General features: G+C 38.1%; 1 protein-coding gene across 1 annotated transcript in view; it reads right to left on the bottom strand.

The window, feature by feature from the left end:
• Positions 1 to 22,448, bottom strand: part of arhgap44a (Rho GTPase activating protein 44a) — a 53,273-nt gene extending 30,825 nt beyond the window's left edge. The window contains 1 exon segment of the mRNA XM_056752724.1: positions 22,191 to 22,448. Within this exon segment, the coding sequence (XP_056608702.1) occupies positions 22,191 to 22,243 (53 nt within the window). The 5' untranslated portion in view covers positions 22,244 to 22,448.
• Between the last annotated feature and the right edge of the window lie 744 nt (positions 22,449 to 23,192).

Genomic DNA, 23,192 nt, shown 5'->3' with positions numbered 1-23,192 from the left:
GAATAATTAAACAAGCTGTTTAAAGCATTTATATGTGCATGAATAATAGTTGGTCAACAGATAAATTGCTGGGTTTTTAAAGTTTCATTGATCTAGTGCTAGGTACAGTATAAATGGAAATTATTGAATCCCTTCTATTACTGGAGAGATAGGATTTACTCAATATTTTTGTGTTAAATTTTTGCACACCGTTTTTGTATAGTACAATTTACTTAATTTATTTTGTCATGATTTTTATTTTATTAATATTGCTTACATTTATTTGTATCAGGTTTTTGCACACAGTTTTTTAAGTTAATTTTAACCAAAATAACACCAAAAAAAAAAGTAAATCCTATCAGTGATATCGATTAAGAAACTGAAAGCACGATTCCATGTCAAATGATTAATCGTGATGAATCCCATCCATTATAAATATTTGTGTTTACAGTACATTACACAAATATATATATTGTATATATATGTATATACTGTATATAGGAAATATTTATCCGGATGTAATTATTTGCGATTAATCGTTTGACAGCTCTATAATATAATTTAATCTATACTCAGAACTTGAAAATCAATCAAATAACACTTATGATCCCCTTTAATGATCTCTGTCCATTAGAAAATTCTTCAGGAATCACAGCATGTTTAAACCAAGGAAACAGAGCAGAATCTCTCTTTTAAACAGCACCTCAGATAAGCAGCATGACCCATATGGTGCTCACATACATACAGAAGAGCAGGTTGCCATGGCAGCAAATGCCAGCGAATGAAAATAGACACCAGAACATCTCCTACTCATCCAGTGATAGTGACTTGTTCGAGTGCAACAGTGGGGTTTGATGCAGGGAGATGTGCATCATTGGTTAAACAAATCATATGCATATTTGGAAGCAAAAATGCACACATTTTAATAGAGATGCACGGATACTAAATTTGTCCACCGAATTGATGGCCGATTATTCATTGATAATTATTCTGAAGGGTAAATATTTCTTCACAATGTTATTAATTCATATAATAACTATTAATATCGAACATCAAACTGGTGCTGTTTCTAAACATTTTCTATAAACAGAGCAAAAATTCACTGCATTTTCTTGTTCTCTTCTGATTGACAGGATATATCGGCCCTGATCATCGGGTGTTTTTAAACTATGGGCCCATAGTTCGAAATATCTTTTATCAGCCGATATATCGGTACATCTCTCAGTTTTATGCTAAACATTGGATTAATAAATCTATATTTTGGATACGTTATGCAAACATGAATACTTCTATCTTCACTTAAAATCTTCAGTTTAACAGCTGCCATACATTTTTAAGTTAAATCAAATTAGCTTTATGAGTCAATTGAACTTCAATTATATTATACAGCCGTAAAAATCTAGTTGTATTTTACAACTCGATTTCTTTTTAAATCAGTTTAATAAAGTGAAGTTCAATTGACTCATAAAGCTAATTTGATTTAACTTAGAAATTGAAGGCAGCTGAAATCAGTGATTGTTTTTTTACAGTGGGAATTGTCACCCTACACCTTGCTTCCTCTTAGTAAAAATGTGTTCTCCCATCCTGAATTGAAACTGCAGTCTTCAACAAAGATCAAGTAGCATGCAAGCCGCACGCAACAGATGTTTCTAGCACTATGGCTCTCCTGCACTGCACATTTCCCCAGGCAAAGGCAAAAACAAACAAGTGCACTGGCAGCGGAAAACAGATGATGCATGTGAATGACCTAGTGCTCCCTGAGAGCGCGCCTGCTGGGGCTCGGCCAGAGCTGGGGCACAGACCGGGGACCACAACACAGTCCCACACACAAGCACTCCGCCAGTCATAAAACCTCTCCTCTCGAATCTCAAAATGACCCAGGGGCGGCTGGAGAACACTTACACTGTGTCTTGGGGGACAATAGAACCCATTTTAATTTAACATTATAATTGGCATGGCGATCCCATTAAAACAAGCCGTGTGTCATGTGATTTGTTCTAGAGTGTAAAACTTCTATGATTTCATGTGCCTCAGTGGTAGGAGCATAGCGCTAGTAATGCTAAGGTCATGGGTTTGATCACAGGGGATTGCACATAGTGAGAAACAAAATGTATGTGGCTTTGGATAAAAGTGTCTGCTAAACGCATAAATGTAAATGATTAACACCAGACTTATTATTTTGTGGAAAACTTATGTATAACGTCCTACGGAAAAATGTGAATGATGAGTCTATGTCTAAGTTCTATGATGATGTGATGGATACATGAAATGCTGCTCTACTGTTTTGCCAAAATAAGATCTGCAGCATGTTTTTTTTTCATTCAAGAGTTTAGCTATAAAACTGCCTTTCAGTTTTGCAGACTCTTACACACATCCAACTAATTTCTATAAAACAGAGTGAATAAAATCCTAACCATTCAGGTCTTTTATGAGCACTTTTGACACCCTGAATCCCAAAAACTGCCAGACCAAGTCCCAGTGCAGGGCACTTCCCGTGTGAGCGCAGCTTTTGTCCGACACTAAGAGGACCGTATGAACAATGTTCATGTGGACAACCCACAACACAGACCTCACAACAGTTAAGACAGCAGCCACCCAGACTCACTCTCACTCCGTCCCTCTTCCTGTCCTGTCTACAAAACTACTTCCGTCTATTGTGACTCAATTGGAGCCACGTTGCTGCCGGGCCGACCCACATAATAGGCATTCTGCTGCTTTTATTTAAAGACAGAATCCGACTTTATCGCTGAAGAGAAGAATAGTGCTGCTATCAGGGCTCTTATCTGATGCCAACAGTGGCCTGTGGTGGAGCGACTGTTTTTGTGCCATCTGGTCCTTGGCTCTGCATCTCCCTCCATCTTATTTGAAGCAGTGTTCAGATCTAAGACAGCGCTATGCATCTTTTTCAAGGACTAGATGAAGAGATGATGATGCTTTGAGACAACAGAGACAGTTAAGCTTTTGTTTAGTGTATGGCGCTGTGGAATACTTGATTCTGATTGGTCAGTTATGCTTGGGCAATATTTTCGTTAAATACAGATTGCTGTACAAACGAAAAGTTGTTTGCTTTAAAAATACTCTGTGATGTTTTACAAAATAACAAAAATATTTGAAGTCAATATTTATAATTATATTTTATTTATTATTATAGTCATATGGTCATTACTGGCCGTAAGTCTCATATAGTTGGATATAAGGACACAGTTAACTGGGACATAGAAGTGGGGCACTTGGGTGTTTAAGACGCTCCACATGCGGCCAACAAAAGATCAGAGATGACGAAAGAGAGCAAAAGGAAAACTAAAAATTTTCATGGCAGAAGACTAAAATAGCAGATAGTTAAAATAATAGGGTGCACACAACACTACAAACAGCTAAATCTGGTGTGTTGCACCTTTTTTCATTACCATGAAACATCCTCTGCAGGACACACAATATGATGCAGAGAGCAGAGCAGCTGTGTGTCTGTCATCCTGCATGTGTGCAAACAGCCCGTGGCAGTGAGGCAAGACAAGCAGAATTAGGCTGTTTACAGGGGCTCTCAAAGATTTGAAAACATCTGGGGCTTTGGCCAACACATTAGAGGCTTAAAGATGTGGGGTAGGGGGTCTGGGAGAATACCCAGAGCAGAAATGATTTTAAATTTATTTTTATATCTTTACTCTTAAAAATAAAAGGTGATGCCATAGAAGAACCATTTTTTGGTTCACAGAGAAGCATTCAAAGGTTCTTTAAAGAACTATCTCTCTCTTGCCTTTTAATAATCTGAAGAACCATTTTTCGCCAAAAATGAACCTTTTGTGTAACAGAAAGTTCCTTCGGATGTTAAAGGTTCTTTATGGAACCATCTAGACAAAAAAAGTTCTTCTATGTCATCTTGAGTGTTCTATAGAACGATCTTTGAGCATTTTTAGGTTATGTATAAGGTTGTGTAGTAGATCAACTCCTAGATACTTCTTTATTGACATAGTATATAAAATGTTTAATGTGAAAATAAACATTTTTTTGTCATTTCAAACTGAAATATTGTTTTAAATTTTCAAGACTTTTTACATCTAAATAAGGTGAATCTGGGCTATCCAGTCAGTTGTGTTATCCATTGGGTCAGGCGGATAAGCGTTTATGCGGTTCAGTTCAGCAGTGCAATTTCTTTTGCCCTCTGGAGTATTTAGCCTTATGTAACTAATTATTTTGAGGGCCGGGGCACTTAATGGACCAATCAGAATTAAGTTGGGGCTACTTCCAATGTGGCCGACTCCTAGCACTGTCTGTGCTTGGCAGTTTAAATCATTTCGGAGGTGTGTGTGTGTGTGTGTGTGTTTGTGTGTGGAGAGATGGCAAGAGTGAGTGAGAAATATTATCCAATGAACTGCCCATTTTCATCAGACACTGACTCAGGAACAATAAACAACATTTACTCAATAACTCCCATTAGATTTCCACTCAACTCCTTTACAGTTCCTGGCAAAACATTCAGGGCTAATATGATTTGGGGTTTGAGAGCAGAAAGTTTGTCCCCACAGTTGAGCTTTACCCAACTGTCTCAGATTCACATAGGTCAATAGATGCCTATAGACCAGAGCGTGCTGCATAAGGGAGCATAACTTGGACAAACTCTTAAATTCCACCATATCCTTGCAACCATCCTCAATAAAATCAAACGATTTGTAGTGCACTGTCTATGCACCAAAGGGAGAGTCATTTGATTACAGAAGAGTAGGGGTGAATGAGTCAGACTGCATTGCAGAAAATGCAAAAGTTCATAATCTGCATGTTTCACTTTACAATTTGATGCCACTTGAAACGTTTCAGGTCCAGAAACTTCTGTTTTTATCAAATATGACAGCCATTTTATAATACAGGACATGCTTTTTCAGATTTGACTAAAGTTTGCAAGGGCCCACAAAAAACCCAGCAGAGATAAATTATCTATTATAAACACTGAACTGTGCCATAATAAATTAAAATTGTGATGTTTTATTCTGTGGTGACTTAAACACTCAGAAAATGTTGATTATAAATATCAGTAGGTCTAAACTATATAATCTTTCCTGTTCAATTTCTGTGTAAAAAATCTAAAATAATCAGATAATCTAAAATCTTATTTCTAACAAATAAAAAAATGTTTGAATTAAGTGTTTTGTTATTTAGTCCTTGCAGTAGGCCACATTGGGTAACAGGGTTCTAGCCTGAATGATTTAAATGATTGATTGTAACAAATCAAAATTCATCAATTGCTCCATTAATTGTAATGGGTACAGATAAAAAAACTGGAAGAATCAAACACACATCTGGCCAACTAAAGGCTCTGGATTTTCTGCATACGTCCACCAACTCTGTCTCAAAAAGCCATTTGAGTCCGACAGGTGGTCATCCCCTGCTGCCATGTCTCAGTGCAGAAGACGAGCCCCAGAGAAGCAGCGAGATGACAGGAGCATATGTTTAAGAAGACACTCGACTGTCTCCCGCGGGGGACTGTTTCCAGAACCAGGATGAAAGCAGAGAGTTTGTAAATCACTGTGCATCTTTAAGAAGAGAGACAGGCGGTTGCGCCCCTCTACACTGTTTATCTTCAGAGGGAGGAGTTTCCTTCTGATAAATCTCACATGCACTCATTCTGCCTTTCGGTTCAAGGGTTGAAAGACAATGGCATCATTTGACTGTGGGCAAACATAAAACTGACCAAACACTGTTGTGCTGTTATAGACATGTACAGGATGTGACAGTGAGGACCCAGAAAGTATATTTCTATGAGTAAGAATTTGTGATTTGTGTAAATGATGTCAACTTTACAAGTGGATAAATACAGAGGTGTGTGTTGGCAACAGTGTGGGTGGAATCCCCAGTGAAAGTCACATAAAAGCAGTCTGACAGAGCCACATGTGTCACTGAAAAGGAAAAGGATGCCAATCCAAATCATTATAAACTTTATGAATCGTTGGATAACATTATATATCATGTTTGTAATGCATTCAGACTCAAGAGGCCTGTTCACACCAAGAGTGGTAATTATAAAGATAACCAAGGGTAACTATGTGCGTCCACATAAACTGATGATATGTTTATTATACGCACACAAGCTATTTTGTCATTAAAAGTGAGCAAGCCTTTTAAAAGGAAAGGATTTTTGATTGGTTCTCAATGTTGTATCATGCATCTGCTGAGATAGCTCTCAAAGTGAGTCCAACAATTAATTTCCCCCCTCCCTTTCGAAGCACTATGATGCCTGACACAGAACTAAGATGTCGTCACGTTTTGCTGAAGGAGGTGACGTGTAGCAAAATGTGTTCTGTAGAGCAGTTTGTCTGTTAAGGGCTACTGTAGAACAAAAGGTGAATTCCTTGCAACGGGTAGATAGAAATAGCTCATAAAAACATAACGCTTCATTATGTAAGGTCTTTATACACCTCTGAAGACATAGTTATATATATTAGATTGCATTCCTGTCAATAGATCCTCCAAAAAACACATAATGGACCTTTAACTATTATTTAATGGTTTACAGAAAGCAATTGTATTTAAACTGCATTAACAACGCGCTTCATTTTCTACATGCTATTATACATTAAAATATATAAACAGTCACATTTGTACATATTTCACCCTCCAGCATCCTGCAGCTATGATCCTATGAATAATTCATGTTTGTGGAAACAAAAGTGAATAAAATAACAGCAGCAAGCATGTAAAATGAAGCAGATCGGCGCTGAAACTCTTCCTCATCCTCATTTTCCTCCTCCTCACTTTGGACCTGACATGAATATATCTGAACTGGAGAGACTCACCCACTCTGCCACCCACCCACACTCACTCCCTCTCTCACTCTCTCTCACATTCTCACCCTCTTACAAGAGATGCTACATTTTAATAACAGAGAGAACGAGAGTGTGAGATTAAGGAGGGAGAGAGAGATGCCTCGAGCGTTGGCGTTCAACTGAAAAGCATTTTTATCTTGCTTTTGGAGTATCTGTCTACAGCGTGTGTTTTTCAAAACCGTTGCCCCAAATGCAAAGAGAAACATAAACGCTACTTTGAAACGATAAGAGCGAGGGAAGGAAACGACACGAGGCTACTTAAATGGAGAAATACACTGTGCGGTGAACTGGGTCAGCGCTTTGTTAAATATGCAAGAATTAGTACAAGGAACATAGAAACTCAAAAAGATTGCCAAGCATCGTTCAGTCAGGCAGCATAAAAAATAGGCGTGTGCAAAAATAGCATTGAACAGTACCCTCTCTAGAGCCCATGACACATGCCAAGATTTGTGACCTAAAGATGCACCATGCAAAACACATTAGATGACACTGCGCTTTATTGTGTAGAAAATGTACAAAACTTAAATCCCAACGTGTTTGCCCTGAGGAAAATGCTATGGCTGTGGGGGCTCTTTCACAGCTCAGCAGATTTTATGGAGTTTCAGTTCAATTTGATCAAGTACTACAATTCCTTAAGAGACATAAAAATAAACACATATTAAAGAACTAGAGAGATACAACAGTATAGCGCTACAAAATGAATGGATCAAGTCAAATCAACTCGTTCTAATGACAATCCAATGAGACGTGCAGAGTAAACGTTAAAGAAAAATTGTAAATAAATGAAAATTGGTTTATAATATTCTCATCTTCATTTCTTTCCAAACATATATGACTTTCTTTGTTCTGCAGAACACAAAAGAAGATATTTTAAAAAATGTTGATAACAAAACAACAATTATCCCCATTGACATCCATTGTATGAACACAAAACCAGTCCTTTCTCAAAACATCTTCTTTTGTGTTTCACAGAAGAGTCATTTACAGGTTTTAAGCGACATAAGTGACAGAATTTTGGTTTGGGTGAACTATCCCTTTAATTGTAGATTTTGTTATCTTTAAACAGGTTGTGAGATCTATTTAAGCCCATAGAGGAGACATCTTCAAATTTCTCTAGGCCAAGCTGCTAAAATTTTTACCTTTAGGTGGTAATTTATCGAAACAGTTTTCTCAAAATTAAAAGATTTTTTATAGCTATGCCACACAGAACACAATTTAATATCCCTTCAGTAATATGTGTCTTTAATTACATCACATTGCTGCGTGATGCATTTGGATATTAGTACCACATGACCTCATTTACAAAACACTACATGTTTCAAAACCTTTTCATCTTTGTGAGATTACAGGATGTAATTATCAGTGTGAAGTATGAGGCAAGCAACAGATACTGTAAGCAGGATATTACTTAAAAATCAAGATGTATGGTTACTAGGCAACCAAATGTGTGATTTTTATATCATCAACAGCCAAGACGGAGTCCTGAAAAAAAATAATGTAATGTGTTTTTGTAATGACAGGGAGATGAATACAAATCTACAGAGGAGATTTATTATAATAAACTAAATGTAGTCAAAAATCTTATGACTTGTGTTGTACACTACAATAAATCAACCGAAACTCTAACTGAGTATTTAAGATAATAATATTTTTGTAATATTTGTTACATTATCTGTGAATAATTCAAAAATGTACTCCATGTGCCATTTTATCGCAGTCACAGTTTATTGCTCTTAATATCAAGCATCTTTTGGTTAAACGTTACCTGTGTTTTCATTTGGATAAACTTTTTGCACTGCTTCAACCTTGCCGCTACCTAGGCAATAAACTGCACTGCGACAAGGTATGACATGTTTTATATTTCATCCTGTTTCCTGTTAATTTCATGTTTGTCCTATATTTAAGACTCGTACCCGATTAACGTTGTCGTTGGTGGTTTTTGATGACAACATCTGGCTGTGGGGTTTGATGCGATTGTCACACACAGTATCATTGGCCCTTTTGCTGCAAAAATGGGAGCTTTAAAAAACACATTTTAAATGATATGAGAGTAGCGTTCGTTATCTGTAAGTACTGTATGTGTGCAAGTTTGTGAATTCATTCAGTTTTGGGGATTTTTGGGCACGTTTTGTTTAGATTTGTATAATTTATGGTATTAAACACCATATGTTTTTCTATTAAGTTTTATTTACTGTTATGTTATTAACTAAATCTGTTTTCACCAGTATACAGTACTTATAATTCTTTGAGAACACTAATACTTCAGCAGCTTGTCCTCCAAGTACAAAAAACAACTCACAAGGTTGTTTGTGCACGTAGCTTATTACAACAACAGTTCACATTTTAAATTTAAGCGCCCTGTCATGATTCAGTGTGTTTCCCCTGTTCGTTTGGACTTTTAGTTTGTATTGTAATTCCGGTTCCTGTTTTATGTTGTAGTCTTTTGTAGTTCTTTTGTTTATTGTTTCTTGTTTTGAAATGTTTCTCCCAGCTGTGTCCAGTTATTTTTGTCAGCTCTCTCATTAGTTCTGAGTGTATTTAAACCCCAGTGATCTCTTCGTCTAGTGTGAGTCGTTGAATGTTTGGGCTTGTTTCCTGTGTTTGCTCTGTGTTTGCTCTGTGTTTCTTGGATTATGTTAGTGCCTTATTATCTTTATCTTAAATTAGTTTGATTTTCTTTAATTATTTATTAGATATTATATATTAGAACGATCTTGCTTGTTCTATAAACACAATGCACTGTGCTTTACCTTTCTGTGTTTTTCTGTTTTTCTTATTTGCTCCTGTAAAGCTGCTTTGGAACAATGTACATTGTGAAAACTTGAATTGAGTTGAACTTTGTCTTTTTTTTATAAATCCATACTGCACTTAGATCCGCTAACTTGCCTGCCATTCATTACACGCCCTCTTGCGATTGTTATGAAAACGACCCCATGCCGTTTTGTGGAGTCGGATAAAGACGCTTTTATTTATTAATTTGTAAAAGTATTAATGGTTTAATAAATGATTATGGATTCAAAGATATTTTAAGAGGACCTAAACCCAATTCCACCCTGTACCCCAACCATAAAACACAACACACAAGTAAAAGTACAGTCACATGTATTAATTCTATAATATGAACAAAACAATATAAACGTATTACAAGAGTCCCGTTGCAAACCTTCTGAACTGAAGTCAAATGATAACATTATATGAGGAACTCCGGGAACGGTATCAACACATCTTTAAACAAATCGGAACACTAGAATGACCTAATCGGAAAAGAGAGCCAAAAGGTTTGTTTGACTTAAAGCAGCTCCGCAAGTTCCGACAGGTGGATGACATAAAATTACAGAGAGCATTTCGAAAGCAAACTTTTTATAGTTTTTCTAAATGCTCTCGTGGTACTTTGATGTCATCTGCCTGTAAGATCTTGTGACGCCGCATCAAGTCGAACAAGCCAAATAGCATTTTACACCAGTGTTGCCAACTATTTTCAATGGAAAGTAGCTAAAACCTGCCCGAAAAGTTGCTAAATGTCGCCTTATGATGTCACGTGCTAATTTGCATATCAGTGACGTAATCACGTGCTATCAGGCAAGGTAAGCGCTTCAGGTCTGCTTCATATCTCTACTCTCTGAGCTGTCGTATACAGCGTTATATTAAACATTACACCCAAATCCACAATAAATAGGTTTTTAATGACTTATTTTTCTATTTCTGTTGGCAGACAACAAAATCTATGTAATAGTGAGTGAATTTGACCACTTAAAACTACACACCAGCAGTCACTTTCGTTGAACAACTAAAATCGTCGGTGTTCGTGTTATGTGTCCATAAGGTCATCGCGTTTTAAATCATAAATGTTCATATAAGGTCAATAAGTGATAACTTCTTGGAAACACTGTGCTGATAGAATGAGGCTGCCTGACACGAGACAGTCGAATACCAATGATATTTCACAACTCAGACTGATGCAATTTAGGACCAGATTTGAAAATCGAGAAACACCGCAAAAACCGGAAAGTACCAGATGATGAGAATATTTGTACTTTTTAAACATTGTAACAAATGTTTAGGATAAAGCAATGTAAGTCGCTTTGGATAAAAGCGTCTGCTAAATGTATATGTATATTCATTCCATTTTCTACCGCTTATCCGAACTACCTCGGGTCACGGGGAGCCTGCGCCTATCTCAGGAGTCATCGGGCATCAAGGCAGGATACACCCTGGATGGAGTGCCAACCCATCGCAGGGCACACACACTCACTCATTCACTCACGCACTCACACCCTACGGACAATTTTTGTATATGTATATGTAAAATGTAAATATGTAAAAAAAAATCTGCGTAGAAACCCTGTCCTCTTTGCAAGTGTTAATACAATATGTGCTCTTGAGGATGAATCACTGGATGTAGGCTATCAAGGCTCAGAGGAACCAAATTTTTAATATACTCACAGATTTTTGGGGCACTTAGTACTAAGTAAACTAGAAACTGCATCACAAAGACGATATATTCTGTATTGTTTTATGATCTTTAAAAGACCTCAGATCATAATCTCTGAATTAATTCTTGACTTTGGAACTACACAAACTTGAATGCATTTGGTTTCAGGACTGAATTACATACATTACTTCACTACCAACTTGCCTCCAACAAGCCCTGCATGATCCTAAAGCCATCAAAAGCAGCAAGTTACACTCATTAAAATGAAAAGGTTCTTCACAGCGTTGCTATAGAAGAACCATATTTGGTTCCACATAGAACCTTCAGCCAAAGGTTCTTTAAAGAACCATCTCTTTCTTGCTGTTTTATCATATAACCTTTTCTTCGCTACCAAGAACCTTTTGTGTAACATCAAGGTTCTTCATACCCCAAGGTCTATGTAATCGAAGCACCTTTTTTTAAGAGTGTACCAAGGAAAGTAATTTTGAAGTCATCCAAATTATATTGCTCAGAATGAGGAACGAATGAGTCACTCCAATAATAACTGCTGCTTACTTCAGGTAAGAAAGGTCTTCTTAATTCAGCCAAATGTCCATTCATTCAAGTTCCTGATTAAAGCGGCCTTGTTGTTTCTTGAGAACAGTCCTGTGGAGTGATTTCTCAATGACCGCTCTGCTGGAAGCCATGAATCACACACTCAGAAGATGATTGTTGTCTCACATGCACATGCAGAAAACAAAACAAGTGCAGATTGTACTTCACAACAGTTAGGCGGTCCGGATGCTGCATTTCATTAACACTGAACAAAAGGTGCACTCAAATTTGTAGGCAGCAAAGATCCAGGTTCCACGCATCAAAAATGTCTTCATTATTTACTGCCATCACTTGTGATATTAACTATTGTTAAAGTGGCCTATACAATGAAGTAGTAATATTTTTATAAACTGGTATATTGTGACAGATATATCAGGGTATCAGTTGGCCATGCTTCTAAATATTTGAGTGAACAGATATAAAAAAAACTCGAAATGGTTTACTAACAATTTAAAGGTCCAGTGTATGAAATTTAGTGGCTTTTAATGGGGAGGTTACGAATTGCAACCAATGGTTCACTCACCCCTCCCTTTTGAAGCACTACGGTGGCTGTCACAGAACTAAGATGTAGTCACGTTTTTGCTTCTTTTGCTGAAGGAGATAACATATTTACGAAAGGTGCTGTTTAGAGCTGTTGCCATTGCTCCGACATATAGCATAGGCAAAATGTGCTTTTGACAACCCGAGTTCGATTCCAGATTAAAGGTCCTTTTTTTCTGATCCCTTTCTCCTCTCAAACCAGTGCTTTTCTGTCCACTTATTCACTCTTCTATCCAATAAAGGCCCAAAAAGGGGCCATGGGAACTAAAATCAGGCTTAACAGTCAGTAAAAAGCACTGTCTTCACCAATAAAGCTATTGGTTCTTTTAACTGAAAAGTACGATGATCTCACACAAACCTGACATTCTACACATTCCCATGCACAAACACACCATCTTATCCACTTTTTTGCTCTCAGTCTTGCCACTCTAGTCAATCTGGGTTCGATTTGCGACTGCACATGCATGCGTGTGGTCAAAAGGACACGAGGAGTCCGTATGCCAGCTCAGCTGTAATGAATTTCGACTTGAGCAATGGTGATCTTCAAGCCTTGAGGAAAAGAGATCGAGCGAGACACAGTGAGAGGTAAAACAGTAGACCTGACTTTGTGAGAGACAGTTTGCCATTAATTGCTTTCTTTATTACTGGACATCAATAACGTGCGTACGCACAGATTTGATCGTAATGGCGGCGTACGCAAAAATCCACGGAAAAGTTCATATTTATAAAAAACGGTCCTTGCAGTGGAAACGTCAGGGTCTGAGCAGATGTACGCACTTTTGCTTGTCCGAGTGCCGCAAGTTTTTGGAAATATAAGTAATTTTGTGGCTTGTATAGAATTTGGATGTTAACAGTTGCTCTTTCATATATCAATGACATTATTTAGACATTAAAAGGTGGAGATCTGAAACTGTTCAGTTGCGCGCAATTTAACGAACGTTTGCGATATATAGATTTCACATCTGATAGAGGGGCGTACACGCATTTTCTGTGCGTATGTTCTTTCTTTGAATCACAAGTTCGCACTTTGAGAAATTATCATATTATCTAATATAGTTTATGCAACATTTTATAAATGAGGCCCAGGGGCTTTGGAACGAAAGTAGCGGGAGAGAGAAAAAAGTGTAAAGTGTCTGCAAGGACGAACAGCTGGAGCTCTCAGCATTAACATTCTCTTTCAGAGCATTCTAGACATTTTGCTTTCTGACATCATTGCTTTGAAAAACAGAAGAAATTCAAGTAGCAGCATTCAGGAAGCAATAAGGATTTGCAGAGCGCTTTATAGCGATGAAGGTCTGTCAAGATAAATCCGCGGTCGAACTTGACTTTTCGCTCCATTTTCTTCCATTATTAATTATTATTTCCTCCGGATATTTTACATTTCGCTGCGTAGCTAGTTTGGTAAACTCTGACCTGCGAATTTGCGTCACGTAAGTGCGTGAGACCAATAGGAGACCAAAAATTCACACTGCGACCTCTCGCTACAGAAATGTAAAAAATGGAGGCATCGCTCCCGCCCATTTTCGTACCACCATCCAAACTAATTTCGCATGCTTAAAGTCAAGTCCTATTTCTATTCTTCAGAGAGTAAATCATTTTGAACAATACCATTTAAACTAGGGCTCATCGATTAATCATCGATTAATCATTAAGTCCCATTCAAATCGTGATTAAATCGATGTGGCTGTCGCGATTGTGTTGTATGCGCAGCTTGTTCGTGAAGCACGGCTCTGTGATCTGTACATCCTTATAAATATACTTTATTATCATGAAAATACCTGAAGAGGCTTGAAAAACAGTGATAGAACGTGCGAGATAGGAAGACAGCATTTCTTAGTTATACATGTGGTACTTCTTCTATGGATAAATTTTAATTTCTGTGCCAGAGCACCCACTGGCTTTCGAATGAAGTTGCATTTAACAGTATTTCAGTTACGAACTGTGCACAAAACATCTCAGCCAACCGCTAAATCGTGTGTGGTTTCTTTTCAAATAATCATGCAGCCCTATTTTAAACCTTGCATGACATATTGCTTCTGTAAAGCCACAAAACAAGTGTGATAATAATCTAGTGTAGAACTATTTTGCTTTGAATCAAATGCTGTAAATCTGTGATTTATACAATTGAATTGGCATCATTCTTCCTGAATCAGATTTCCAGTAACATTATGGTCGCCACATCCAAACATGTGATCCCTTTTGCACTCGGGACTCATTGTAAAACATAAAATATCACACATTTAATGATCCTGGTGCCTTGTTTCCCAATGACTGGACAACCAACCATTGTGAACTGATGAGCACTAACAAGTTAGCATGAAGCATTCCTTTGAGTATAGGCTCCACACTGCTGATGCTGCACACCTTCACGACCCCAGAAACACAAGGGTGGAGGCAGAGGAGTAGGAGAACCTCTTTATAGAAGCATTTCCCATCTCATTTAAAACTGGCCACTGCAGATAGACGAAGAGACGCGATGATGGCTGAAAAAAGACACTGTCCCTGTGACTTACATCAAATATAGGTAGTGCAAATATAGCGCTACAGTAGCAGGACTCGCCCATGTGCCCTACGTGGCACACACAGACCCTGCATGTGCATTATAAAGTATAAGAACTGACAAAAAGTTAAACAGCATTTACTTATATCTGAAATTAAATGTGTCACATTGTCTTTAAGGAATACAACGATAACCACAAGCAATGTATATGCCTTTCTGTAGTGCTCACATAGAGTCTTGCAAGAAAACAAATGAAAAATCACATTAGTGATTTATGTGAGACACTACACAGAGGAAGCAGTGACTTTATTAAGTTTCCTATCTTGGAATCATCCTCAAATAAAAAGAGGTAGATTTGTTTTATCTTTCTATATGTTCCTTTACCATAGAGAGCAACCTAAATGTAAGTTGGTTCATCTTAGCCAGCTACTTACTATTGACTATCGTCTTTGTAGGTTTACCACAAGGAAGTTTGTAAAGTGTTTCAAGTCAACCATCACATCCTCCTGTCCACTCTCAAGGCTATGGGGGTCTCCGGAATGGTGCTACAATGGTTCAGGTCTTACCTCTCGGGTAGGTCATTTAGAGTATCTTGAAGGGGTCAGGTGTCTGAGCCCCAACATCTCAACACAGGTGTGCCTCAGGGCTCAGTGCTTGGTCCGTTGCTATTCTCTGTATACATGACATCCCTTGGCTCTGTCATTAGGAAACATGGCTTTTCCTACCACTGCTATGCGGATGATACACAACTCTACCTGTCTTTTCGCCCAGACGATCCAACTGTTTCTGCACGCATCTCAGCCTGCCTAGCCGATATCTCGCTCTGGATGAATGGCCATCACCTGCAGCTGAACCTTTCAAAAACAGAACTGCTTGTAATCCCGGCTGATACAAAGACTTATCACAACCTTTCCATTCAACTGGGCTCATCAACCATCACACCTTCCAGAAAGGCAAGAAACCTGGGAGTGGTGATCGATGATCAGCTCAACTTCCCGGATCAAGTTGCCAGCACCGCCCGGTCCTGTAGATTCTTCCTCTACAATATCAGGAAAATTAGACCCTTCCTATCAGAGCATGCTACGCAAGTCCTAGTGCAGGCTCTAGTCCTGTCCAGACTGGACTACTGCAATGCGCTACTGGGTGGACTTCCAGCTTGCACAACCAAACCTCTACAGATGATCCAGAATGCTGCGGCAAGAGTTATCTTTAATGAACTGAAGAGAGCACACATCACTCCTCTACTCATTAAGCTACATTGGCTCCCTATAGTCGCTCGCATCAAATTCAAGACTCTGCTCCTGGCCTACAAGACCACCACTGGTTCGGCACCTCCTTATCTTCACTTCCTAATGCAGACATATGTACCCGCCAGATCCCTACGCTCTGCAAACGAACGGCGTCTTGTGGTGCCATCCCATAAAGGTAAAAAATCTCTCTCGCGCACCTTCTCCGGATCTGTTCCACCTATGTGGAATGATTTGCCCGCTGCTACAAGATCTGCAGATTCTGTAGCCATCTTTAAGAAACACCTGAAAACACATCTCTTCCGCCAACATCTTACTGACCTGTTCTGACTCTACTTCTCTACTATTTTCTTCTCTACTCTAAAAAAAAAAAATGAATGTATGAAGTATGAATGAATGATTCTGTATACTGTGTTAGGCTATATGACACCAGTCTTCTTTTGATTGCACTTTTGATTGTGCTTATGCTGTCCCAATTGCATCCTTTACCTACCCCACTTGTAAGTCGCTTTGGATAAAAGCGTCTGCTAAATGACTAAATGTAAATGTAAGTCCTTGGTTTGAAAATGCTCTGTAAAATTATTTTTTGTTCTAGTGGCACCAGCATACAGATGTTCAAAAAACCCCATGACACAACCTACACAACTGTGTTGACACAAATGCTTGGACGCCAGGCATGAATCCAGCTATATTGTAGGTTTTGCTAGGTTGTGAGGATTTAAGTGAAACAAAGAACACAATAAATCTTTTTCTTGAATACTACCACCAATACTAAAAGGTGAAAGGCAGAAATCAAATTTCAGAATAACTGGAATTACAGATCTGACATTTCAGTATATCTTTCCAAATCAAGACAAAAGATACATTTTTCTGAATGTTCAGCAATATGGAAGTCTTCAGTATACAGTTACTTTAGCTATAATATTTATAAAGTAGATGAATATTCAGAAATTGGAGGTAAATTTCTGTGCAAGCGCAAACTGAACAATATGTGTCCAATGCATGACGCCATGTTTGATCTTAGTGCACTGGGCTGTATGTGATATAACTATCCCTAAGTGTTTCAAAACAATTCATGTTTTCTCTCAGAAACGTTTCATTTTGCTTTAAAAGATGTGTTATGACCCAACAAAGGCATAGGTGTTGCTTAAAAGGGGACATCGGATGCCCATTATCCGCAAGTTGGGATGATTCTCTAAGGCAGTGGTTCTCAAAATGGGTGCCTCAAGATGGTTCTGGAGATGGGGGGTAATAGCTTTTGTGGCATTTCATGAAATATAGAAGATTATCATACATTTTGTGCAGTCAAACATCAGAAAATAAGCCGACCAAACAAAATAATGAATATTCCAGTATTGTATAAATGAATATGTTTTTGGTTTATTCCAAATTCTAAGTTTAAGACTACAAGTCTTTATTTGGGGGCTGCAAAGTGATGCACTCTACACAAAGAAAAGGTTTTGAGAACCGGTCCTATGGGGTATTCACCAATAGCCTAAATGTAACAAAAAAACAGCTCTGCTCACAGTGATTCGTTTCAATGTATGTCTCTTTAAATGATAATGAGCTGCTGATTACCTCGGTGTGAGGATGCGTCTGAGTTTTACAGCTGAACACAAAGCAGGTAACATGTCAGGATCGCTTCATTCTCTCTGACCCTATAACATTTGTTAGCTAGCTTCCTACCTGTGTATAAAACCAGTGGGAAGGGGGCGGTTTACAGTCACATAAGGAGAGCTGCCAGAATCTAACTAAATGCAAAAAAGGCTAAAGTGAACATTTCATCCAAAGTCGCGTTCAATTGTGGATGGATGTGCTTTTTGGAGCTCCAGCAATGGCGGGAAAAACCCCCTCTGATATGGCCCCAAAACATCATTAAATGCACCAAAATTCTCTCTTGCATATCGATCTCCGACCTGCATCAGTGAAGCTGGTGTGGCAAAAAATAGAGGTAATATCCCCTTCTACGATTAAGAATACATATCTCAGATACATTTCACATTTACACATTTCCAGTTAAAGAAACATTCTGAACGATCAACAAACCCCCATATTTTTATTAATCTATAGTCACATCAAATATTTATGAGGCTTTTTCTTTATATTGATTCAAATAATTGATATGTACAGTAACAGACATTTTATTTGTTACTTCTAGCTGTTCTTTAGCTATTAATAATAATACCCACTTTCTTTTCGGACCATTAGTCATGAAAGCCGCTGTAAACGTAGCAAGTATAATGAAGGTCGAAATCACAGAGGTGAAAAGAAACCCAATGTCTCTATTTTAAAAAGTGTCTATTAAAAATTTGTGTGATCGATAACATAGTTGGTAATATTTGTCTAGCATTAATTTCTATATTGTCCATTATTTTCTCATCTGCTTTTTAAGAACACATTATCCTGCCCCTCAAATAGATGGGTGAGTGTGTGGAGGGTTGAATGGATAGATAGTCAAAATGAGATTTTAATGAGAACATCATTTGCTTCTCTACGCTACGGGGAACACTGACAATACTCGTGAGAAAATATTAGACAAACGTACTAACTCATCTTTGAACAGTCACAATAAACACCAATAAGAGTTCAGTTAACAGCAGATATAAAGCACACTTGGAAGATTGCTCTCGGAGGTATAAAATAAACCGATGCTCTTAATAAGAAAGGATTCCCCTGCAATGTGTGGCACTCCCTGCTACGTGAGCATATCACATTTGTCTCGCAGGGCTAATTATCAACATATACACAGTTCTCCACCTCTCTGCTGACGGTGAAAAACACACACAGCTTACGTACTAGGCCCTGTCAACAAGCTGGCATTTCTGAGAGGAGGGGCAGCCTGCAATACTTCCTGAGACAGAAAACAGTACAGGCAGTGCACGACCCACCAAAAACCCTCACTGACACAAAACACATAGTCCCATTGAAAACAAAGTGAGGAACACAACAGATACTGGCATGATAGCAGCAATTAGGACAAATGTTAAAAGTATGTAATACTTGCACTACACTGTCTACAATAGATTTTTTTAATTTGTTGTTTATAGTTGTCGGGCAACTTTGTCGAGAGAATAAACATTGTCAAAGATACACATTGTGCATTGATATTCTATAAAAGCTATTTTTAGTATAGTTATAGTTCACCCCAAAATAAAGATTCTGTGATCATTCAACCCTCTTGTCATTTTAAACCTGTATGACTTTATATCTTCCACAGAACACAAAAGAAGATATTTTGAAAAATGACTGGACACCATTCACTTGCATTGGTTTTGTCAATACAATAGATGTGAATGGGGGCCAGTGCTGTTCCGTTGCCAACTTTCTTCGTTTCTGTGTTCTGCAGTCACACAGGTTTGAAATGACAAGAGGGTGAGTAAATGATGACAGAATGTCCATTTTTGGGTGATTTGTCACTTTAAATGTGTCTCACCCAAAAAGAATTATTATATGGACTAATATAGACAATTACTATAGAACTTTATGTTTTTATTAAGTTTATGCTTACTGCTTTGAGAATTCTTGTATTTAATTCAAGTGTTAAACTATTTATGCCTTAATACACTGACCGTTAAATTAAAGGGGTAGTTCACCACAAAATGAAAACTCTGTTATGAATAACTCACCCCGAATTGTTGCAAATCTGTATACATTTTTTGTCCTGTTAAAATTAAAAAAAGATATTTGGAAGAATGTTAGCAAATTACTTTTCTGGGACATCACTGACTACCAAAGGAGGAAACATTAAAATGGTAGTAAAGGTGCCCCAGAACTGTTTGCTTTCCTATATCCTTCAAAATATCTTCTTCTGTGTTCAATAGAACTAAAGAAAGATATATAATTGTCCCAGATACAATAATATCGTAGAAATGTTAGTTTCTACATTTCTTGTATCTTTTTCTGCACATCACAACAAAGAAATGTATTCAGGTTTGAAACAACTTCAGAATTTTGACTTTTTGAGTGGAGTATCCCTTTAAAGGATTAGTTCACCCAAAATAAAAATACTCTCATTATTGACTTCGCCTTATACCATCCCAAGCGTATATGACTACCATCCTTCAATTTTTATATTAAAAGACATGTTATCCTCTTATATGGTACTTAAATGTTGAAGCTCCAAAAGCACATATCATGAAGTAATTCAAACGACTTCAGTGGGTCTTCTTTCTGAGCTTCAACATTTTAAGCAATGTATAAACGGCCTAAAATGAGAGCATTTTAATACAAACAAATCCTTTGTGTTTAACTGAAGAAAGGAATTCAAAGAAATCTGGGATAGCAATGTAAACTATAAGAAATCTTTCATTTTTGGGTAAAGTTTTTAATTCACCTTTCCAAATAAAGACATCGCCATAATCTTATTTAATATAAAAATGATTATTTCTAAAATAATCAGATAATTATTATAAATAATTTTATTTCATATATGTTATGAAGCCTTAATGTGTTCAGACAGGGGTCCTTGGACACAATTTTGAATCAATGACATTTTATAAGCTGTATGTGTTACAGCCTCTTAAATCTTTTCCTTTAAGTTGATATCACGTCCTCTAGCCTCCTTAAGCAGTTTATAAACAAAAAAATTAGACAGTAGTGATAATACACAGGGGCAGCGACGTAAAGAGTCATGGATCACACTGCAATACCTCTGCATGAATCTGTCAAGGTCACAACCACAGAGTTTCATCGCACACGGTGCCACTTTCAGCCAGTTTGGGGAAATTTGACTCTGTACTTGAGGCCGTACCTGACGTGAACATGAAAATCTATTTTCCAAAGCAAACATCAGTCCGGCGTGCCTCTTCCTTGCCCTGGCACATAATATTAATGAGTCAGGACTCTGTGCTGTTTAGTAAACATGTTTCTCATTACTGCGCCGCTTTAGACAGCATGCCACAACGGCCCGATTACCACTGTTCCCTGGACGTTGCTGAAGAAAGGTGCGGAATACTAATGCGGGGTCTACGCACATATGCACACAAAATGTGATGCCTTGGGCCGGCTTGCCATTTTCCAGTGCCCTGCAGATGCCAGTCAGAGGTATCGGAGGAAAGCTGGCTTGGCTTTAAACCACCCGCAGAGAACGCACTGGTTTTGAATTCATTTGAGATGACCCACAACACTGACATAATCTCCCAGCAAGGAGCTACCTTCTGGTCCTACGCAACGCCTCGTGCATGACAAGTTACCCTCCTTGCCAGGTGGAGAGAGAGGTGGGGTGGGTTAGGAATGTAACAAACAAACAAACAAACAGAGCATGTTAAAGGTCACCCGTAAACACCCACTCGCACAGACTACACAGACAATGCGATGCAGAGATGCACGAACGTATGTTTTTAGCTCTATGTGTGACTGCTTATCTCCTGAAACTTTTTTTAAATGAAAAATATATTCCTTTATAAATCCTGCACGCATGGAAATGTGAATCCATGCTGTCTAAAAAAATGGTGACCTTCTCCATTAGTGACACATCTTGCTGCACCCAACTCCTCCTTTTTTCCAGAGATCGGTGCGTGATGAAAACATTGCGCCTTTGCCATTTCCACTCACCCGCATCACTGCATGTCTCTGCATCAGCTGGCACTGGAGACATGCCACGCACACGCCTACTATTCAAATCAATGTGAGCTGATACAGCAGTGCAACATAGAGCTTTTGACGGGGTGTAGTATCAGGGCAATGGGGAACCTCCGAGAGCCACTGCGCTGGAAGAACTGCCTCTGCAGTGAACCCGTTACGCAAAAGACGCGGAGGGAAAATGCATGCAGAACCTTCGAGCTATCACATAAAATAATGCATAATATTGCGTGAGGCTATTTTAAGATGCATTGCGCAATCTAGATGACGCTATTAGTAATGCATCGGTTACATGCATGTGTAAATATATAACGCTATACGTGTTTACAAAACCGCTAAAGTTTGAATGAGATAACATATGTAGCCTATCTAAAATAGCGACTGCGTCTGAAAACAGGGGTGGTTTCCCATTCAAACTTTCGCTGTTTGATAAATATATAAATAAACAAAATAGCAAAATCAACTTTGGCGCGTCGTAAAATGAGCAAAATCGCAGCGCTCACCTGCCAACGGTCTGGTTGGCGAGCTGTCGCATCCGATTGAATTGCTTCTTCATTTTTTAAAGATATATATTTTCTGCTTTAACACCTCAAGCGCAAAACAATCCGCATTTCTCTCAAAATAAAGGCCCGTATTCCGATGCGAACGTCCACGTTATTCCCGTCACACGCCCTCATGGCAAACAGAAGATGGATGGAAATGTCCTAAGATGCATATTTCAATGCATTTTGCGCCGCGCTCGACTGCTCGAGATGCTGCTGGGCGATTCTCATATCGGCAGACTGACAGCAGCGGAACGACGCGGGCGCGGTGCATTGTGGGAGATGGAGTTTTACTACTCTTGTTCCAAAAGTGTGGCGAGGAAAATCTAGTTTCGTCTGATTAGAGGCAGGACAACGAACACACTGTAGCTTACATTCTAAACACTTAAATTTACGAATGAATGAATGAATTTATATACATTTATTATGAATGAAAATAGCGAAAAGTAGGATACCAACCAGAGTTTTTATCAAATGCTTTACCTCACTACAATTAGGCCCACGGATTTCTAGTCGGCTACTGTAATAATCAAAATGTTATTGTTTTTTGTAAAAAAGCCTCAAACGAAAATGTTGTTATTGTTGTTGTTAGTTTTATCCCTCATAAATTGCATAAAATTTGTGCAATAATTTCTAAGGTGGTAGGTTGTTCAGTTTGTTCAGATTGTACAGTTTGTATGTAACACAGAGGATCGGAAAAGAAAAATATTGAAAACAGAACTGAATATATGTTCTATGAAACTGTATGTCCACTGGGAGCTGAATGTGAACGTTACCAAAGATAACACTGCCACCCTGTGGCTAGCCTCCTGCATTTAAAAAAGTCATTTAAAGGAGCCAGTTTTTGCTGTTTTTGAGGCTTTGATTGTTATTTTTTGGGTGTTTAACAATGGATGTTCATGTTTCTTATAAAAAAGCATTATATTTCACATATTTCAAGTCTTTTGTTCACCACTGTCCCTC

The sequence above is a fragment of the Triplophysa dalaica genome, chromosome 7 (genome assembly GCF_015846415.1).
Source record: "Triplophysa dalaica isolate WHDGS20190420 chromosome 7, ASM1584641v1, whole genome shotgun sequence".
In the NCBI taxonomy this organism is placed as follows: domain Eukaryota; kingdom Metazoa; phylum Chordata; class Actinopteri; order Cypriniformes; family Nemacheilidae; genus Triplophysa; species Triplophysa dalaica.
This window is presented reverse-complemented; position numbering and strand designations above follow the sequence as displayed.